Source organism: Scyliorhinus canicula, chromosome 7 (genome assembly GCF_902713615.1).
Source record: "Scyliorhinus canicula chromosome 7, sScyCan1.1, whole genome shotgun sequence".
Taxonomy (NCBI): Eukaryota; Metazoa; Chordata; class Chondrichthyes; order Carcharhiniformes; family Scyliorhinidae; genus Scyliorhinus; species Scyliorhinus canicula.
Genome location: NC_052152.1, coordinates 2107455 through 2130024, shown reverse-complemented (window position 1 = coordinate 2130024; position 22570 = coordinate 2107455). Strand labels below are relative to the sequence as shown.

Here is a 22570-nt window from a genome sequence, read left to right as displayed (position 1 = left end):
ATTTGATTTGTATAAAGTTTTCAAGTTCTGAATTTTGGCCTATAATTTTGTAACTTATCCCTCAGATCCGTCTTAAATAGTAGAATGACACTGGCAACTTTCCGGTTCAATTTGTGAATAACTTTGCTGGAAGTTGCATGGACCTACTCTGGAATCCCCTGACTCCATTTCTAAACCCATCGTTAAAACCGACGCCTTGAAGCAAGTTTCAGGTCACCTCTCCCAGAGACAGAGAGGAGGGGGTGGTGAGGGAGGATGGAATTTATTTAGGTTATTTCTACTAAATGCCCTCAAATCGTGGAGATGAAATCTTCGTGACAACAGCAGCAAATCCAAGACTGGCACAATGGAATTGTTTACTTGTTTATTCTGAAATGCAAGATTATAACAGCTCTCAGCCCAGTCCTGTGAAGCTGGGCCATGATTCATCCAGTTCAAATGTTTTATCCCTGAAAGTCCTTGTAGACATTTAGCAGAACATGCAAAACGGAGAGAAACAGGTACTCAGGACCAAACCAAAATGGCAGGAAGACAGACAGGGTCCATGTCCAATTCCAATCACAGTATGGAGTAGACTTATTGATCAACACTAAACTCCAATAACACAAACATCATGGCTCCAGTGTGACGACACGCCATTTACACTTATGGTCGGTCTATCCCCAGACCACGGTACTGCCATTCAGCACTAACACAGAGAAAAACAGACACAAGCATTCAAAGATAGAGACTGCCATGTCTGTGGTGAAAGGCAATAAGCAGCCCACATCTTGCGTATCAGGCTGCTTCCTGCATTTCGGAGGTTATTTAACCCAGGGGCACTGTCTGTACAGATCAGTTCATTTATATCGAGTGATTCTATCGAAGATTCTGACTTCATTGTCCCCGTGCATGGCTATCCCGTTGTGGGGTAAGGAGTTTTGGATAGAGTCCAGATTGTGCGTGGAAATACCTACCACACTTCTACGTTTCTTTTACAATAACCACAGAAGTCGCTCTTTTTGGAAGTGAATATTCCACATGTCCCGGATGGGGAATTAGTGTGGGACCAGTCTCTCCATAACCAGTATCAAAACACACCCAGGACAGGTACAGCACGGGGTTAGATACAGAGTAAAGCTCCTCTACACTGTCCCCATCACACACTCCCAGGACAGGTACAGCACGGGGTTAGATACAGAGTAAAGCTCCCTACACTGTCACCATCAAACACTCCCAGGACAGGCACAGCACGGGGTTAGATACAGAGTAAAGCTCTCTCTACACTGTCCCCATCAAACACTCCCAGGACAGGTACAGCACGGGGTTAGATACAGAGTAAAGCTCCCTCTACACTGTCCCCATCAAACACTCCCAGGACAGGTACAGCATGGGGTTAGATACAGAGTAAAGCTCCCTCTACACTGTCCCCATCAAACACTCCCAGGACAGGTACAGCACAGGGTTAGATACAGAGTAAAGCTCTCTCTACACTGTCCCCATCAAACACTCCCTGGACAGGTACAGCACGGGGTTAGATACAGAGTAAAGCTCCCTCTACACTGTCCCCATCAAACACTCCCAGGACAGGTACAGCACGGGGTTAGATACAGAGTAAAGCTCCCTCTACACTGTCCCCATCAAACCCTCCCAGGACAGGTACAGCACGGGGTTAGATACAGAGTAAAGCCCCTCTACACTGTCCCCATCAAACCCTCCCAGGACAGGTACAGCACGGGGTTAGATACAGAGTAAAGCTCCCTCTACACTGTCCCCATCAAACACTCCCTGGACAATTACAGCACAGGGTTAGATACAGAGGAAAGCTCCCTCTACACTCTTCCCATCAAACACTCCCAGGACAGGTACAGCATGGGATTAGATACAGAGTAAAGCTCGCTCTACACAGTCCCCATCAAACACTCCCAGGACAGGTACAGCACGGGGTTAGATACAGAGTAAAGCTCCCTCTACACTGTCCCCATCAAACATCCCAGGACAGGTACAGCACGGGGTTAGATACAGAGTAAAGCCTCTACACTGTCCCCATCAAACACTCCCAGGACAGGTACAGCACGGGGTTAGATACAGAGTAAAGCTCCCTCTACTCTATCCCCATCAAACACTCCCAGGACAGGTACAGCACGGGGTTAGATACAGAGTAAAGCTCCCTTACATCTGTCCCCATCAACCACTCCCAGGACAGGTACACCACTGGGTTAGATACAGAGTAAAGCTCCCTCTACACTGTCCCCATCAAACACTCCCAGGACAGGTACAGCACGGGGTTAGATACAGAGTAAAGCTCCCTCTACACTGTCCCCATCAAACACTCCCAGGACAGGCACAGCACGGGGTTAGATACAGTGTAAAACTCCACTATGTTCCACAGTCTCTGAATTCTTTCCACTCCCATTTCCTTTGCCCTGTGTGTATACAGTTGTTAGTCAAGGTGAAATCGCTGTGCATTGTGGTAGATTTGGTGTTCTGATGAGAATGTCACATGGGATTCTCGGTGCCAGTGACTGTTTGACAGAAGGACAAAATGGCTGGACATCAGATAGCTGTCACTCAGTGCATACATATTCCTCGATTAATAAAGCCAAAATGATGACCCTGTCCTATGACATTATTTTGCGCTGCCTTCAGGATAAAAAGTGGGGAAACTGGACAAAAGTCAACCAAATGTTGTCGGCTGCCACAAGCAGCTTGTAGGCCAATGAAGCAAAGTGGTCACATCACAGGCTCTGACCACAGCTCAGAGTTCTACATTCTCAGTTCTCTGAGCTCAATGTTCACTTCACTCCACAGGTTACTCCTACACCCCTCCTTGAACCTGCACGTTTCATCCCACCAAATCTCCAACAGAGCTTGTTTAAAATTACTACAACCCACCCCAGGTGAGATTATGTCCTGGCTTCCAGGTTGAATTCTGGTGTATTTTCTCATTTATTTTTTGCACCAAGCCTGTGGGTTGTTTCAAATCGTGCATTCCACAATTGTGTGGTGTATACTCGAGACAGACAACCCCATTGATTTGGGGGGGGGGGGGGCAAGCTATGGGCAAAGCGACCTGAGCTCTCCCTGTGTCAGGACGGAATACGCTTTGTGAATATAACTGGTGCTGTGGGCTACAATCACGGAGTGAACTTTTCAAAGGGAGCTAGTAATCATAAATAGTTTTATATGTAAACTCAGCAACAACTATCAGAATTCCAATCACAACATGAGCCTCAGGGGAAGGTAGAAGTGATCAACACAAACATAGGCATCTCTCATTCCAACAGAGTTCCAGCCATTTTCAAATGCTTCATTTAAATTCTGAGCTCCAAATCCAAAAGGATTAAGAGTTTGAAATGTAGACCACCTATCAGGAAAATAAACATGTAACACAGAAACAGGGACAAGTACACAATGCAGACACAGAGGCTCTTTCTCTGCCTGGATTGTGTTCGACTTCACTGTATAAAAGGACAGCGACTTTCAATCCTTGAGGAGATTAAGAAACAGAACTCGATTGTGTTCTAAACCCATGGCAGACGGAGATTTCTAACATTTAATATTCGGATTGGAAGGGAGGTATTGGTATGGAATTAAAACCAGAGGGTGCCCAAAGACCCCAAAATTGATTTTTCCAAAGATTAAAAAAATGAACACCAAACTGCCATTTGTTACTGGCTCCACGGAATACCTCACTGTTCAGTTCAACTGTTCCCCACAATCCTACTATCACTCAACATGTGAAGTTCCATTTCATGTTGGAAATACAAATTGGAATCTCAAACGCTGACTTGGAATTTCTGCTGAATCATCGGGACAGATTTCCCCTGCTCCCAGCTGTGTCAACAATAGCGTGCTCATCATATGGAATGTTGGCCAGCTCCAGTCAGAACTGGAGATGAAGTCACATTGCTGTTGGGACTCAGAAGCCAAACACTGGAAACTTTGGGATGATTAATTGGGGGGGGGAAAGAGAAAGAAAGACAGCAACCATCTTTCAAACCCAATCAATCCAGGGCTGCTACAGTCTAACAGGTCGGAAAGCTGCACTCAGTGCTTCATATCAGTGCCAGGTCTGGATCCTAGACTGGAAGTTCCATCACACAGCACAGCACAGAGCCGTCAGACAGGGGGTGGGTTTATCACCCCTACACAGAGCCCTCAGACTGGGGGATGAGCGTGGATAGTGGGGGTCTGTTACACAGCACAGCACACAGCTCATCAGCCGGGGTGGGGGGGCAAACTATCTGTTACACAGCACAAAACAGAACCCCATCCCCCAGTCCCTCCTCAAACTGTAGAGGGAGATATTGAGCACGTTCTCACTGTGACCTCTTCCTGTGCACATACCAATTAAATGATGAACCAATATCTGCTATTCATAGCTCAAAGAGACTTGGCAACTTCCGGTCCTGTTTTAACAGTTTGGGGTCTGGCTCTGGGCAAGTTGACATTGAACATCAAAAGAATAAGCAGATTGCGTCAGAGATCCAGAAAGGACTCTTTCTCCCACCCTCACCTGAAATGACCGTCAGAATCTCAGCTACATGATTTGATAAAATTCAATGAGAATCAGATGAGCTCTGGAAGGGAGTTCCGGATGGATCTGGGAGCGGGAGGAGGGGATAGATAGAGAGATTTAAAAGGAGGGAAGAACACATTGGAGGGCAGGCGGAGGGAGGAGATCATAGAGGATAGGGGTGTGAGACTGGGCTGGGCAGGGGGTAGGAATGGGTGCCGATCGCTCCGAGAGGTCCGCAGAGACAGAGAGTTACTATTGTAAATTGCCAACTGGCATTCAGCTATTCTTAAGTTTAAATTCAGTCATTAAACAGCCAATAACACTGCACTACGTCCATGGTTGCCAGTGTCATTGACCATTAGTGAAGGGTTAATACAGTGGCAATCGCTGGTACTGTAAGGACGGAGTGTGGACGCGTTACGGGATCGTCCGTACAGAGCATAACATAATCAGAATGGACAGCTGGAGTCTCAGCCGCCTGTCAAACAACATTAGTCAGATCTCAGAACCGAGGTGGTCAACGTGGACGGTGGGTCACTGTGAATGGTGGGGGTGGGGGGGGTCAGTGTGGTCAGTGGGGTGGGGGTGGGGAGATAGTGTGGTCAGTGTGGGGGGGGGGGGATCAGTGTGGGTGGGGGGATATGTGTGGCAGTGGGGGGGGGGGATAGTGTGGCAGTGGGGTGGGGGGATAGTGTGGACGGTAGTGGGGGTCAGTGGGGGGGGGGGTCAGTGTGGTCAGTGGGGGGGGGGGATAGTGTGGACGGTAGGGGGTGGGGGGTCAGGGGGTGGGGGGGTCAGTGTGGTCAGTGGGGGTGGGGGGATAGTGTGGTCAGTGGGGTGGGGGGGATAGTGGTGTCAGGGGGGGGGGGATAGTGTGGTCAGTGGGGGTGGGGGGGATAGGGATAGTGTGGTCAGTGGGGGTGGGGGGGTCAGTGTGGTCAGTGGGGGGGGGGGGGGGGATAGTGTGGTCAGTGGGGGGGGGGGGGATAGTGTGGTCAGTGGGGGTGGGGGGGTAGTGTGGTCAGTGGGGGTGGGGTCAGTGTGGTCAGTGGGGGGGGATAGTGTGGTCAGTGGGGGTGGGGGGTCAGTGTGGTCATGGGGGGGGGGGGGAAAGTGTGGTCAGTGGGGTGGGGGGGGGGGATAGTGTGCAGTGGGGGGGGGGAAGTGTGGTCAGTGGGGGGGGGGGGGGGATAGTGTGGTCAGTGGGGGTGGGTCAGTGTGGTGGGGGGGGATAGTGTGGTCAGGGGGGTGGGGGGTCAGTGTGGGTCGTGGGGGGGGGGGTCAGGGTGGGTGGGGGGGAGGGGTCAGGGGGTGGGGGGGATAGTGTGGTCAGTGGGGCTGGGGGGGGATAGTGTGGTCAGTGGGCTGGGGGGGGGGGGATAGTGTGGTCAGTGGGGGTGGGGGGGATAGTGTGGGTTTTCAGTGGGGGTGGGGGGGGTCAGTGTGGTCAGTGGGGGTGGGGGGGATAGTGTGGTCAGTGGGGGTGGGGGGGGTAGTGTGGTCAGTGGGGGTGGGGGGGATAGTGTGGTCAGTGGAGGTGGGGGGGGTCAGTGTGGTCAGTGGGGGTGGGGGGATAGTGTGGTCAGTGGGGGTGGGGGGGGATAGTGTGGTCAGTGGGGCTGGGGGGGGGATAGTGTGGTCAGTGGGGGTGGGGGGATAGTGTGGTCAGTGGGGGTGGGGGGGATAGTGTGGTCAGTGGGGGTGGGGGGGGGGGTCAGTGTGGTCAGTGGGGGTGGGGGGGGTTTGGGTGGTCAGTGGGGGTGGGGGGGGGTTGGGTGGTCAGTGGGGGTGGGGGGATAGTGTGGTCAGTGGGGGGGTCAGTGTGGTCAGTGGGGCGGGGTGGGGGGGGGAGAAAGTGTGGTCAGTGGGGCTGGGGGGGTCAGTGTGGGTGGGGGGATAGTGTGGTCAGTGTGGGTGGGGGTGGGGGGATAGTGTGGTCAGTGGGGCTGGGGGTGGGGGGGTCAGTGTGTGGGGGGGGGGATAGTGTGGTCAGTGGGGGTGTCAGTGGGTGGGGGGGGGGATAGTGTGGTCAGGGGGGTGGGGGGGGGTCAGTGTGGTCAGTGGGGCGGGGAGATAGTGTGGTCAGTGGGGGTGGGGGGGGTCAGTGTGGTCAGTGGGGGGGGGGGGGCCAGCACAGCTGGCCATTGATAGGTTGATTATGGAGTAGCCAATTATTGTCTCTGGTCGCTGTTAGTTGCCATCAGTAGAGAAGAGCAAAACATTCCTAAAAATTCATAAATTGTTTTCGATAAGCAGCTCGGAAGTCTTTCCATTAATACTTCTACATCCTCTTCTTAAATTCCTGGTTTCCATAACTGGACCCTTTTCCAATCTCTGTCACTCCGATGAGCCGCCGCACACAGAACGATGCTGTGGAAACAGGGAAAGTAAACGGTTAAAACGGGATGGAGGGAGGCATGCTAAAAAAAACATTCAGAATTAACAATCCCCAAGTTCAATATTAAATGCTAAAAGGTCAGAATCATCTGTATTAACCAGGCAGAACGCACCCGTGAATCAGCTCGCGATTCATTGCAGACCCCACCCCGTCCTCCCACAAGGCATAAAGACCCCAAAGAGCACAGGAAGAGGCAATTCCCCTGCTCTTCCCCCATCGCACTGCAAATTTCTCCCCTGAAATGCACATCAAGGATAGGACAGAATCCGCTGGCAACACCATTTGAGAGCAGCCTCCCCCAGGTCACAATAATAACTGTAAAGAAAATGACTTCTTCATCTCTCCAGCCATTGGAAACAGTTTCTCTTTAATTTCTCCGTAAACCAGAGGTTAATTTAAATACCGCCATCAAATCTCCTCTTACTCCTGCTTCTCCAGTGTTTCCATAACCATAACTTGCTGGTTTTTTTTACACCATGCCTGTTACACCTCACATTTTACTACAAATTGAATTTGCAATGGTCTATCTGTTCACCAATCTGCCCATTGCCTTCTTCAAGTGTGTTCCCATCATCCTCATTGGTTTCTGACCTTCAGAGGTGAGGTGAAACTGATTGTCCTTGACATCAAGCAGGACTTGACTGAATATGGCATCAAGGATTCAATGGGAATCAGGGGGCTGGAGTCATACCCGGCACGAAGGAAGATAGTTGTGGTGGTTGGAGGTCAATCATCTCAGCTCCAGGACATCACTGCAGGAGTTCCTCAGGGTAGTGTCTCGGCCCAACCATCTTCAGCTGCTTCATCAATGACCTCCCTTCCATCATAAGGTCAAAAGTGAAGATATTTGATGCCGATTGTCACGACTGCTCAGATAATGAAGCAGTCCATGTCTAAATGCAACAAGACCTGGACAAAATCCAGGCTCCAGTTGTCAGCATCACAAAGTCATCATTTATTGCCCATCTTTAATTGCCCTCAAACAGCTAGTGGAGTGTCACCTACAACTACAGCCCTTTCAGCAGCCAGTAACATCCAACCACACACACATACTCGGTCTGGAGTCACATGTAGGCCAGACCAGGCAAGGAGGGCAGATTTCCATCCCCAAAGGACATTAGTTTTTTGACAATCCAGTAGTTTCCATGATTAAAACTGAGGCTCATATTTTATTTCCGATTAATTAATTAGTTGAATTTTAATTTCCCCAGCTGTTATGGTGGGATTTGAACTCATTTCTCTGCAGCACTAGTCCGAGCCTCGAGACAGGCCCACTACATTACCAGCCCCACTTAATTCACATGATATCTGCCAGGCAATGACAATATTCGATCGGGCAGAATTGAACCATCGCTCCCTTATCCAATGGCATTACCATTGCCAAATTCCCCCCTCTGTCAATGTCATCCTGAGGAAGGAGCAGTGCTCTGAAAGCTAGTGATTCCAAACAAACCTGTTGGACTTTAACCTGGTGTTGTTGTAAGACTTCTTACTGTGCCCACCCCAGTCCAACGCCGGCATCTCCACAATTTTTTATTTTTTAAAAAATAATTTTTATTGAAAATCTTTGTTTTATACAACATTGACACACCTTAGTAAAATACCGAAAATAACAATAATATTAACAATCATATACATTCGCCCCCATCCCCATGAACAACCCAGCATTTTAACAACAACGCAAATTAACACACTATAAAGTTACAGAATAACACTACAATAATGCAACCCCCCCCCCCCCCCCCGGGTTGCTGCTGCTATTGACCAAGTTACCTATCTCTGAGCCAGGAAGTCCAGAAAAGGCTGCCATCGGTTATAGAACCCTTGTATTGATCCTCTCAGGGCAAATTGACCGTTTACAATTTTATAAATCCCGCCATGTCACTGATCCAGGTCTCCACGCTTGGGGGCCTCGCATCCTTCCACTGTAAGTTTCAATAAGAACCCCCTCATCCTTCTTTTTTTAAAAATTTAGTGTACCCAATTCATTTTGTCCAATTAAGGGGCAATTTAGCGTGGCCAATCCACCTACCCTGCACGTCGTTGGGTTGTGGGGGTGAAACCAGAGCTGGGATCGAACCTGGGACCTCGGCGCGTGAGGCAGCAGTGCTAACCACTGCGCTGCCCTCCCCTCATCCTTCTAAACTCCAATGAGTACAGACCTAGAGTCCTCAACCGTTGCTCATATGACAAGCTCTTCATTCCAGGGATTCAGGCTCAACCTATTCAACCTGTCCTTGTCCCAGAATTAGTCAAGTGAACCTTCTCTGAACTGCTTCTAACACAATTATATATTTTCTAAATAAGGAGACCAGAATTGTATGCAGTACTCCAGATGTGGTCGCACTAAAGCCATGTACAGATGCATTTATAGAACACAGAACATAGAACAGTACAGCACAGAACAGGCCCTTCGGCCCTCAATGTTGTGCCGAGCCATGATCACCCTACTCAAACCCACGTATCCCCCTATACCCCCAACAACCCCCCCTTAACCTTACTTTTAGGACACTACGGGCAATTTAGCATGGCCAATCCACCTAACCCGCACATCATTGGACTGTGGGAGGAAACCGGAGCACCCGGAGGAAACCCACGCGCACACGGGGAGGACGTGCAGACTCCGCACAGACAGTAACCCAGCAGGGTCACTAAATTATATCCCATTCCTCTTGCAATAAACACCAACACACCATTTGCCATCCAAATCACTTACTGTACTTGAATACTAATGTTTTGTGATCCATGTACTAGGACATCCAGATCCCTCTGTAACAGAGTTCCGCTATCTCTCCATTTTAATAATATGTTGTTTTTTTATTCTTCTGCCAGTGAACAAGTTCACATTTTCCCACATTATGCTCCATCTGCAAAATTGTTGACCCGACTTAATCTAAATCATTTTGTCGACTCTACGTCCTCTTCATAATTTACTTTCCTACCTATATTTGCACCATCAGCAAATGTAGCTTTTAGCCATCCCCTTCAGTCCCTTCAATCAAGTCATTGATATAGATTGTAAAAGCATTCGTTAACCTCATTGCTACTTCAAAGAATTAAAAAAAATAAATTTAGAGTACCCAATTAATTTTTTTCAATTAAGGGGCAATTTAGCATGGCCAATCCACCTATCCTGCACATATTTGGGTTGTGGGGCGAAACCCACGCAGACACGGGGAGAATGGGCAAACTCCACACGGACAGGGGCCCAGAGTCAGGATCGAACCTGGGACCTCAGCGCCGTGAGGCAGCAGTGCTAACCACTGTGCCACCGTGCTGCCCTACTTCAAAGAATTTAATCAAGTTAGTCATCTCCAGCTCCTCAGAAACCACGTTAGGGAACTGGAGCTGGAGGAACTTCAGGTCATTTGGGAGGCAGAGGTGGTCATAGATAGAACCTTCAGAGATGTAGTTACTCCGAAGAATCAAGATGGATGGGTGACGGTGAGAGGGGTTGGGAGGAAGCAGTCAGTGCAGGGATCCTCTGTGATCGTTCCCTCAGTAACAAGTATACCGCTTTGGATACTGTTGAGGGGGGCGACCTACCAGGGGTAAGCCACGGTGACCGGATCTCCAGCACCGAGTCCGTCCCTGTGGCTCAGAAGGGAAGGAGGGAGAGCAGGAGAGCAATAGTTATTGGGGACTTGATAGTTAGAGGGACAGATAGATGGTTCTGTGGCAGCGAAAGAGACTCACGGATGGTATGTTGCCTCCCGGGTGCCAGGGTCCGTGACGTCTCTGACCATGTTTCCAGAATCCTTAAGGGGGGGGGAACAGTCACAAGTCGTGGTGCACATCGGTACCAACGACATAGGTAAGAGAAGGGACGGAGATTTAAAACAAGAATTTAGGGAGCTAGGGTGGAAGCCGAGAGCCAGGACAGACCATGTTGTCATCTCTGGTTTGTTGCTGGTGCCACATGCTAGTGAGGTGAGGAACAGGGAGAGTGCAGATAAACACATGGCTGCAGGGATGGTGTAGGAGGGAGGGTTTCAGGTACGTGGATAATTGGAGCACATTCTGGGGAAGGTGGGCCCTGTACAGACAGGACTGTTTGCACCTGAACCAGAGGGGCACCAATATCCTGGGAGGGAAATTTGCTACGGCTCTTCGGAGGGGTTTAAACTAATTTGTCAGGGGGCTGGGGAAAAGATCTGTAGTCCAGAAGCCAGTGTTGAGAGTAGTGAGGTACTGAGGAGGGTATCAAGGTCGCAGGAGTGTACCGGCAGACAGGAAGGGGGTTGAAGTGTGTCTACTTCAATGCAAGGAGCATCCGGAATAAGGTAGGTGAACTTGGAGCGTGGATTGGTACTTGGGACTACGATGTGGCCATTACGGCGACATGGTTAGAACAGGGACAGGAATGGTTGTTGGAAGTTCCGGGGTATAGATGTTTCAGTAAGGGTAGGGAAGGTGGTAAAAGAGGTGGAGGAGTAGCATTGTTAATTAAGGATAGTTTAACGGCTGCAGAAAGGCAGTTCGAAGGGGATCTGCCGACTGAGGTAATATGGCCGAAGTTAGAAATAAGAAAGGAGCGGTCACGTTTTAGGAGTTTTCTATAGACCGCCAAATAGTAAATGAGATGGGGCTGGTTTAGCACACTGGACTAAATCGCTGGCTTTTAAAGCAGACCAAGGCAGGCCAGCAGCACGGTTCAATTCCCGTACCAGCCTCCTGAACAGGCGCCGGAAGGTGGCGACTAGGGGCTTTTCACAGGAACTTCATTGAAGCCTACTCGTGACAATAAGTGATTTTCATTTTCAATAGAGATGTGGAGGAAGAAATTGCAAAACAGGTTATGGATAGGTGTGGAGGTCTCAGGGTAGTTGTCATGGGTGACTTTAACTTTCCAAATATTGATTGGAACATCTATAGGTCAAACAGTTCGGATGGGGCAATTTTTGTACAGTGTTTGCAGGAGGGTTTCCTGACACAATATGTGGATAGGCCGACAAGAGGGAGGGCCACATTGGATTTGGTTCTGGGTAATGAACCGGGGCAAGTGTTAGATTTGTTTGAGGGAGAGCACTTTGGAGATAGTGACCACAATTCGGTGTCTTTCACTATTGCAATGGAGAGGGATAGGGCCATACGGCAGGGCAAGGTTTATAATTGGGAGAGGGGTAATTATGATGCGATTAGGCAAGAATTAGGGAGCATAAGATGGGAACAGAAACTGTCAGCGAAGGGCACAAATGAAAAGTGGAGCTTGTTCAAGGAACAAATACTGCGTGTCCTTGATAGGTATGTCCCTGTCAGGCAGGGAGGAAATGGCCGTGTGAGGGAACCATGGTTCACAGAAGAGTTTGAATGTCTTGTCAAGAGGAAAAAGGAAGAGTATGTAAGGATGAGAAAACAAGGTTCAGTTGGGTCGCTTGAGGGTTACAAGGTATCAAGGAATGAACTAAAAAAAAAGGGGGCTTAGGAGAGCTAGGAGGGGGCATGAGAAGTCCATGGCGGGTCGGATCAAGGAAAACTCCAAGGCTTTTTACTCTAATGTGAGAAATAAAAGAATGACCAGGGTGAGGTTAGGGCCGGTCAAGGACAGTAGTGGGAACTTGTGCACGGAGTCAGAAGAGAACTACTTCAGTGTTCACCAAGTAGAGGGGCCATGTTTTGAGGATGAGAGTGTGATACAGGCGGCTAGGCTGGAGGAGGTAGATGTTCTGAGGAAGGATGTATTAGCAATTTTGAAAATCCTTAGGGTCGACAAGTCCCCTGGGCCAGATGGGATATATCCAAGGATTCTTTGGGAGGCAAGGGATGAGATTGCAGAGCCTTTAGCTTTGATCTTTGGGTCCTCACTGTCCATGGGGATAGTGCTAGAGGACTGGAGAGTGGCGAATGTTGTTCTCTGTTCAAGAAAGGGAATAGGAATGACCCTGATAATTATAAACAGGTTAGTCTTACTTCGGTGGTCGGTAAGTTAATGGAAAAGGTCCTGAAGGATAGGATTTATGACCATTTGGAAAGATGCAGCTTAATCCGGGATAGTCAACACGGATTCGTGAAGGGTAAGTCTTGCCTCACAAATTTGATTGAATTCTTTGAGGAGGTAACTAAGTGTGTAGATGAAGGTACAGCAGTTGATGTTGTATACATGAATTTAGTAAGGCGTTTGATAAGGTTCCCCATGGTCGGCTCATGAAGAAAGTAAGGAGGTGTGGGATAGAGGGACATTTGGCCAATTGGATAAGTAACTGGCTATCACATAGAAGACAGAGGGTGGTGGTGGATGGAAAATTTTCAGACTGGAGACCAGTTACCAGCGGTGTACCACAGGGATCAGTTCTGGGTCCTCTGCTGTTTGTGATTTTTATCAATGACTTGGAGGAGGGGGGCTGAAGGGTGGGTCAGTAAATTTGCTGATGACACCAAGATTGGTGGAGTAGTGGATGATGTGGAAGGCTGTTGTAGGCTGAAAAGAGACATTGATAGGATGCAGAGCTGGGCCGAAAAATGGCAGATGGTGTTTAACCCTGATAAGTGCGAGGTGATTCATTTTGGTAGGACAAATTTGAATGCGGATTACAGAGTCAATGGCAGGGTTTTGAGGAATGTGGAGGAACAGAGAGATCTCGGGGTTCATGTCCACAGATCTCAGAAGGTTGCCACTCAAGTGGATAGAGCAGTGAAGAAGGCCTATAGTGTGTTAGCGTTTATTAACAGGGGGCTTGAGTTTAAGAGCCGCGGGGTTATGCTGCAACTGTACATGACCCTGGTGGGACCACACTTGGAATATTGTGTGCAGTTCTGGTCACTGTATTGAAGGAAGCATTGGAAAGGGTGCAAAGGAGATTTACCAGGATGCTGCCTGGTTTGGAGGGTAGGTCTTATGAGGAAAGGTTGAGGGAGCGAGGGATTTTCTCTTTGGAGCGGAGGAGGATGAGAGGCGTCGTAATAGAGGTTTATAAGATGATGAGGGGGATGATAACATAGAACATACAGTGCAGAAGGCCATTCGGCCCATCGAGTCTGCACCGACCCACTTAAGCCCTCACATCCACCTTGTCCCCTTAACCCAGTAACCCCTCCTAACCTTTTTGGTCACTAAGGGCAATTTAGCATGTCCAATCCACATAACCTGCACGTCTTCGGACTGTGGGAGGAAACCGGAGCACCCGGACGAAACCCACGTAGACACGGGGAGAATGTGCAGACTCCGCACAGACAGTGATAAGGGATGTTTAGCATAGGGCTAAATCGCTGGCTTTGAAAGCAGACCAATGCAGGCCAGCAGCACGGTTCAATTCCCGTACCGGCCTCCCCGAACAGGCGCCGGAATGTGGCGACTAGGGGCTTGTCACAGTAACTTAATTTGAAGCCAACTTGTGACAATAAGCAATTTTCATTTCATTTCAGATAGAGTGGACGTTCAGAGACTATTTATTCGGGTGGATGTAGCTGTTACAAGGGGGCATAACTATAAGGTTCAGGGTGGGAGATATAGGAGGGATGTCCGAGGTAGGTTCTTTACTCAGAGAGTGGTTAGGGTGTGGAATGGATTGCCTGCTGTAATAGTGGAGTCGGACACATTAGGAACTTTCAAGCGGTTATTGGATAGGCACATGGAGCACACCAGAATGACAGCGAGTGGGATAGCTTGATCTTGGTTTCGGACAAGGCTTGGCACAACATCGAGGGCCGAAGGGCCTGTTCTGTACTGTACCACGTTCAATGTTCTAATTGGGGCTGGTTTAGCACAGGGCTAAATCACTGGCTTATAAAGCAGACCAAGGCAGGCCAGCAGCATGGTTCGATTCCCGTACCAGCCTCCCCGAACAGGCGCTGGAATGGTGACTAGGGGCTTTTCACAGGAACTTCATTTGAAGCCTACTCGTGACAATAAGTGATTTTCATTTCATTTCATTTCATTTCAAACGTGATTTGTCTTTAACAAATCTGTGCTGACTTGTTATTTATCAACATATCTTTGGAAGTGGCAATTAATTTTGACATGGATTGAAAGTTTCCTCAATTCCAAATTAGGCTGACTGAACTGTGGTTATCTTAGTTCTCCACTTTTTTTTTCTTGAACAGGGATATAACATTTAAAATGTTCCAGTTGTGACAAATGCAGCAGTCATGTTTTTAAAAGAAACTTGTTTTGCAAGATCAGAAAGCTTTTAGGAGCCAGAGGCGCAAGTGAACATGTTAAAGGTTTGGTTTGTTTGACTCGGAGAGTCCCACGTATTTTCAAGCCTGGGGAGTTGATTTGTTTTCAGTTTGGGGAAATGGTGTAATTGCTGGGTGGAGCTAAGTTATTCAGACATTTTGAGTTGATTTCTGATCTGGCCACAAATAAGGTCTTTTGCTCTCACAGTAGGATAGTTAAAAAAGATGAATACTATTTCATCCACAGTGCAGAAAGAGGCCATTTGGCCCATCAAGTCTGCACCGGCCCTCTGAATGAGCACCCTACCTAGGTCCAACCCCCACCCTACCCCCGTAACCCCGCTAGTGGCAATTTAGCATAGTCAATCCACCTAACCTGCACATCTTTGGACTGTGGGAAGAAACTGGGAGGAAACCCACGCACACACGGGGAGAACGTGCAAACTCCACAGTCACCCAAGGTCAGAATTGAACCCAGATCCCTGGCACTGCTGTGAGGCAGAAGTGCTAACCACTGTGTCACTGTGCCAGCAGTGCAGACTAATCAGAGGACAAGGGGGAAGCTGAAACAAATCAGTTGAAACAGCTTTTTGAAGACATCCAACCAGAGCCTGCAGGGTTTCAAACAGTAAACAAATCTGTTCCGGAAAGCAAGTTCCGGCACCGGCCTCCCTGAACAGGCGCCAGAATGTGGCGACTAGGGGCTTTTCACAGTAACTTCATTGAAGCCTACTTGTGACAATAAGCGATTATTAAATTATTAATTATTTTAAGTACCACTGGGATATGGGAAGGACTGGGAGCTGTATGTTTTTTTTCTTTCTTGCTGATTTGGTAATATAGGTAGTACTTAAAGGTATTGTATTTATTGCATTTAGCACTATGGTTGAAGGGCTCATTGTAAGCTATATACGGTGAGAAGGCAGGAGAATGGGGATGAGAAACAAATCAGCCATGATTGAATGGAGGAGCAGACTCGATGGGCTGAATGGCCCAATTCCTATGTCTGATGGGTGCGAGATTAAAGGCTTAAATAGTGTGTTCATAATAAAGTTTTGTTTTAAAATACCAATCCCCATTTCTTCATGCAATTAATCCTGGAGAGAAGTATTCTTTCCACACAGTCTTACAAAATAAAATATTGGGGTTTCTGTCCCGTATTCTCGCCAGGGTCTGGGTTTGTAATATGGTCTCTGGGACCCACCTGTATCCAAGGAAGATTGTAGCCACAGCTTCTGCAAGTTCCACTTATACATCCCTCGGTAATATCGGATCAATTCCATCTGAACCGGGTAGCTTTTCTATTTTGAACATTGCCAACCTGGAATATTTCAGAATGGAGTGTACACCCTGGAGTGTAGAACAAATACCTCCTCTTTAGTATCTTTATCCTCACTGGTTTCTCGATTGCCGCCTCCTTTACTGACATGAATGGAATCCTCTCCTTTGGTAAAGATGCAAAGTATTCAATACCTCAGCAATGCCCCTGCTTTTACAGGAAGAATGTCTTTAGTCTCTAACTGGTCCCTCCTCTGACTATCCCGTTACCATTTGTAAAAAGACTTTGGGTTTCCTTTATGTTACCTGCTAATCTGTTCAGCCTTTTGGTGCGTTTTTTCCTCTTGCAGCACTCTGCTGTCCTTTGCTTCTTTGTTGAACTGAGTGCAGCATTTATCACTGTCTTAGATTGGATTTGTTTATTGTCACGTGTACCGAGGTACAGTGAAAAGTACTTTTCTGCGAGCAGCTCAACAGATCATTTAGTACATGATCATCTTTTCCTATTTCTTTTTAACCTCAATATTTTTTGTGACCCAGGGAGTTTGAGCTTTGGATGTCTTGTTTTCCTCTGGTGTCTTGTCGGTCCTCAAACGATCTCCTCTTTGAAGGGCTCTCGTTTACTGTTTTCTCAGCCAATCGTGGATTCGAATCATGTTGTCCAATTCCTTTTCGACACACTGAAATTAACCCTCTCCCAGCTGGTTATTTTCACATTGGAATTGTCCTTGTCAATAACATTTCTAATCCATAGCATCCCTAGGATAGTCATTGTGAGACAGGTTCCCTCCCATGGTCAGTTCTGGAGACCTCTCGGGCTCAGTAACACCGACAGGGGACACGAGTAGTTTAAACTTATTGAGCAAAATACTGCAGCTGCTGGGAGTCTGAAATATACTCTGATATGCTGCAGATACTCAGCAGGTCCGACAGCATCCGTGGAGAAAGACATGGTTGACCTTAAACTTCAACACAGTTTGTCTCTCCATTGATGTGTCCAAACAACTGAGTATTTCTAACATTACTTATCTTTATTTAAAAGTTACCTGCTCCGACGAACAGCAGGAATGAACAGATGAGGATTGGGAACCACTGACAAACACGCCAAAAACAAAGCTGAAGAGTGGCGTCAGGAGCACAATCACCCAGAACAGCCAGTTGAGGAAAGCCCACGGCCGGCGACGAGGTTGGATAGCTTGCCCGGGGAAGGTGCCCTCCTTAACGTATTGCTCCTGGAGTGCGTCCTGCAGAAATGGAGAAAAATACAATCCCGTTCATACCTTTCTGCCCGGGAAGTGCAGAGTGTAAGGGGCAGTTGAGAAAACTAGTGTCTGAGAAACAGGAAAGTTAGGGCCTACATTGTAAGGTAATACAAACAGAATAGAGTTATACAAGGGAAAACGTCAAGACATGGCAGGGCAGCTCAGTAGAGTGGAATGCCTTTCCTGTAATCCACAGAATCTCTACAGTGCCGGCCATTTGGCCCATCAAGTCTGCACCAACCCTCTGTGAGAACACCCTACCTAGGCCCACTCCCCGCCCTATCCCTGCAACCCCACCTAACCATAACTTTGCACACTAAGGAGCAATTTTAGCTTGACCAAACCAGCTAGCCTGCACATCTTTGTGAATATTTGCAAAGTCATGGACGCTGCCGGTGTTCTTGACAACCACATGTGCAGGAAGTGCTGCCGACTGCAGAAACTGGAGCTCCGGGTTATGGAGCTCGCGTGGAGGCTGGGGACACTGTGGCACATCCACGAGGCTGAGAGCTATGTGGATAGCACGTTCAGAGAGGTGGTCACACCACTGCTTAAGGACCTGCGAGGCAGAGAGGGAATGGTGACCACCAGGCAGTCCACAAAACTAGGCAGGTAGTGCAGGAGTCCACTGGGGTCCCACTCAGAAATGGGTTTTCCATTGTGCAAGCTGATGAGGGCAGTCAGAGTCAGGTTTGTGGTACCATCAGTAGCCCAGCTGTACAGGAGGGGAGGAAGGAGGAAAAGCAATAGTGACAGGGGATTCATCAGTTAGGGGGCAGACGGGCATTTCCATGGCCATAGAGACGACACCAGATGGTATGTTGCCTCCCTGGTGCCAGGGTCAAGGATGTCACAGAGCAACATGACATTCTTCTGGGAGGGGGTGGACAGCCAGAGGTCGTGGTCCACATTTACATAGATAGGGAGGGGGAAGATGTCCTGCAAATAGAATTTAGGGAGTAAGGCAGAAAATTAGCAAGAAGGACCTCACCTGTAATTGTCTGCGGGTTGCTCCCAGTGTAACGGGAAAGTGTGGACAGAAATAGGGGATAAGGATAATGTGTGGCTGGAAAGATGGTGAAGGGGGAGGGCAGAATCCTGGGACACAGGGCTGGCTCTGGGGAGAGATGAAACTCGTTCAAACCGGACAGGTTGCACCCAAACAGGGGTGTGACGGAATACCTTGGGGCTCTGTTAGTTCGGTCAGGGGGGCCTTTAAGCTAACTCGGCAGGGGGTGGGAACGGAGAGGAAATATTAGAGAGGAATAGCAAGATGCACTAAATACTGGACCGGCCAAATTAGTATACAGAATAGGTTAATAGGTGAAGCCAGAGTAAGGGAGAAAGTAACGACATCCAAATCAGGTTACTGTGCATGTAAATGAATGCACAAAGCAAAGTAAATAAGATGGGGGAGTTACAAGTGCAGATTGTGTTGTGGAAATAAGATATTGTGGCGATAGACAGCAGCACAGTGATTCACACGGTTGTTTCACAGCACCAGGGTCCCAGGTTCGATTCCCGCTTGGGTCACGGAAGTCACTGTGAAAATCCCCTAGTCACCACACTCTGTCGCCTGTTCGGGTACAGGGAGGGAGAATTCAGAATGTCCCATTCACCTAACAAGCACGTCTTTCAGGACTTGTGGGAGGAAACCGGAGCAACCGGATGAAGCACATGCAGACGTGCAGACTCCGCACATTCAGTGACCCAGGCCAAGAATTGAACCTGGGTCCCTGTTGCTATAAGCAACAGTGCAAGCCACTGTGTTGGAATGTGGGGTACATGGACTTCAGAAGGCATTTGATACAGTGCCACACACAGACTTGTGAGAAACATTACAGCTCCTGGAATAAAAGGGACAACAGCAACATGGCTACAAAATTGGCCAAATAATAGGAAGCAGAGTAAGGATCAATGGATAGTTTTCAGGCTGGAGGAAAGTTTGTAGTGATGTTCCCAAGGGTCAGTATTGGGACCCTTGCTATTCCGGATATATATTAATAATCTAGATCTTGGTGTGCAGCGGAGAATTTCAGAATTTACAGAAGATTCAAAATTTGGAATTATTGTAAACTGTGAAGAGGAGAGTGTAGAACTTCAAAAGGACAGAGACAAGTTGGTGGAGTGGGCAGGCAGGTGGCAGATGAAGTTCAGGGGAGAAGTGTGAGGTGATGCATTCTGGTAGGAAAAGCATACAGACAATATAAAACAAAATGAAAATTTAAAAAAGGGTGAAAGAGCAGAGGGGGCTAGATAGATCATTGAAGGTGGTGAGAGCAGCACAGGAGATAGTATCCAGGGCTTTATTAAGAGCAATAAGATTGTACTGAAACTATACAAGACACTAGTTAGATCTCAGTTGGAGTGTTGTGTACAGCTCTGGATGTCACACTATCACAGACTTGTTACAGTGCACAGGAGGCCTTGCGGCCCATCGTGTCTGTACCGACACTCTAAACCAGCATCGTCACTCAGTGCCAGTCCCCTGCCTTTTCTCTATACCCCTGCACATTGATTCTATTCAGATAATTATCTAATGCCCTCTTTAATGCCTCGATTGAACCTGCCTCCACCACACTTCCAGGCCGTGCAGTCCAGACCCAACCACTCGTTGTGTAAAAGGTAATCAGAGCAAGACCCCTCCCAGTACTAATCCGATTTTATACGGTGCAGGGAAATCACATCTCCAAGAGATGTAAAGCAGACAATAATTTAGGAAAGAATATCATGTGACTGTCTCAAATCAACAAACAACAGTGAAAATGGGAACTAAAACAACAACGTTGAGGCAAAGTTTCTGTGTGGGAGATGGGGAAAAGCACCAGAACAACAACATCCTCAGTGTCTAGGAGGTCCCAGGTGGAAACAATGTCAGCTCAGACCCCTTCACCCCATACACACTGATTCAAACACAATAACCCAAAGATGTACAGGTCAGGTGGATTGGCCATGGTAAACTGCCCCTGGGTGCCCAAATCATAGGTACGATTGCAGGGTTATGGGGATAGGGTGAGGGAGTGGGCCTAGGTACGGTGCTCTTTCAAAGGGTCGGAGCAAACTCGTGGGCTGAACAGTCTCCTTCTGCACAGCAGGATTCTATGATTCGGCATTGAAAAGGGGACTGAGGATTATAGAGGCATGAACACTAGTGGTACAGGTCGGGCCGGTCAAGAGGTGAAGGGGGGACTGGGAGACAGGGCGAGGGCTGAACTCAGGTTGAACGGAGACTGGCTCAAGCTCAAACACCATCCAGATGAAAGCAGCCCGCTTGATTGCTCCCTCTTCCACAAACATTCAATCCCTCCACCACTGAGAACAGTAACAGCCGTGTGTACCATCTACAAGATGCACTGCCATAACCTCACCAAGGTTCTGAGGCAGCCACTTTCAATCCGCAACCACTACCATCTGAAGACAAGAGCAGATACCTGGGAACCCCACCACCTGGAGGTTCCCCTCCAAGTCACTCACCACCCTGACTTGGAAATATATCGGCCATTCCTTCAATGTCACTGGGTCATAATCCTGGAACGCCCTCCCTAACAGCACAGTGGGTGTACCTACACCCAAGGGACTGCAGCGGTTCAAGAGGCGCTCACCACCATCTTCTCAAGGGTAATTAGGATGGGCAACAAATGCTGGCCTAACCAACGATGCCCACATCCCATAAATGAATTTCAAAAAAAATTATCCAACATAAACCAAGAAGCAGTGAACATAGACAGCGTGAGATTAGTGTGAGTGAACCCCATAGAGCCAGTGAGAGGAACGGAGATGATAAAAATCCATCCTCACTAATGCCTCGGTCACATCCCAGCATGACCTTCACCTCGTCTGAGCACCGTGGACCAGGGGAAAACAAGCCCAAAATCTGTCATTACCTTTTCTTGGTACAGTCTATGAAGCCAAGCTGAACATTCCTTCTCAAATCTTCAGGATATCTCCACAGGGAACCTCCTGCAAAGAAACCACAATATCTGTAAGCTGCCCAGAATTTGGTCTGACCGACCTTCTCAAGGTTGAAAGTAATTCATTGTGCATTTGAACTGTGGTCCACCAGGTGGTCACACACTCCCTCACTCCCCTCTACAAACACGGTCAAAGACCCACTACAGAAACACACACACAGGTACACCCCCCCCTACAGAAACACACACAGGTACACCACCCCCCCCCCCCTACAGAAACACACACAACAGTACAACCCCCCCCTTGCAGAGACACAGGCAGAATTCACCGAGCCTCCCCCCCCCCCCCCCCTTGCAGAGACACAGGGCAAGATTCCCGACCTTCCCCCCCCCCCCTGCAGAGACACAGGGCAAGATTCAACCGAGCCTCCCCCCCCCCCCCCCCCCCCCCCCTGCAGAGACACAGGGCAAGATTCACCGGAGCCTTCCCCCCCCCCCCTGCAGAGACACAGGGCAAGATTCACCGAGCCTCCCCCCCCCCCCCCCCCCCCCCTTGCAGAGACACAGGGCAAGATTCACCGAGCCTTCTCCCCCCCCCACCCCCCTTGCAGAGACACAGGGCAAGATTCACCGAGCCTTCCCCCCCCCCCCCCCTGCAGAGACACAGGGCAAGATTCACCGAGCCTCCCCCCCCCCCTCCCTTGCAGAGACACAGGGCAAGATTCACCGAGCCTTCCCCCCCCCCCCCCCCCCTTGCAGAGACACAGGGCAAGATTCACCGAGCCTCCCCCCCCCCCCCCCCCCCCCCCTTTGCAGAGACACAGGGCAAGATTCACCGAGCCTCCCCCCCCCCCCTCCCTTGCAGAGACACAGGGCAAGATTCACCGAGCCTTCCCCCCCCCCCCCCCCCCCCCCTTTGCAGAGACACAGGGCAAGATTCACTGAGCCTTCCCCCCCCCCCCTGCAGAGACACAGGGCAGATTCACCGAGCCTTCCCCCCCCCCCTTGCAGAGACACAGGGCAAGATTCACTGAGCCTTCACGCTGAATTACGCTGCGAGGACTAATCCGGGGCCCTGAAGGCCCATCAAAACGGAGAATCACCG

The 22570-nt window shown here is 49.0% G+C and overlaps 1 protein-coding gene across 1 annotated transcript in view; it reads right to left on the bottom strand.

Moving 5' to 3' along the window:
- Window positions 1-6573: 6573 nt before the first annotated feature.
- LOC119968708 (1-acyl-sn-glycerol-3-phosphate acyltransferase gamma-like) overlaps window positions 6574-22570 on the bottom strand; it is a 28965-nt gene continuing 12968 nt past the window's right edge. Inside the window, 4 exon segments of the mRNA XM_038801308.1 lie at window positions 6574-6871; window positions 17339-17380; window positions 17383-17536; window positions 21439-21514. Coding sequence (XP_038657236.1) covers window positions 6783-6871; window positions 17339-17380; window positions 17383-17536; window positions 21439-21514 — 361 coding nt within the window. The 3' untranslated portion in view covers window positions 6574-6782.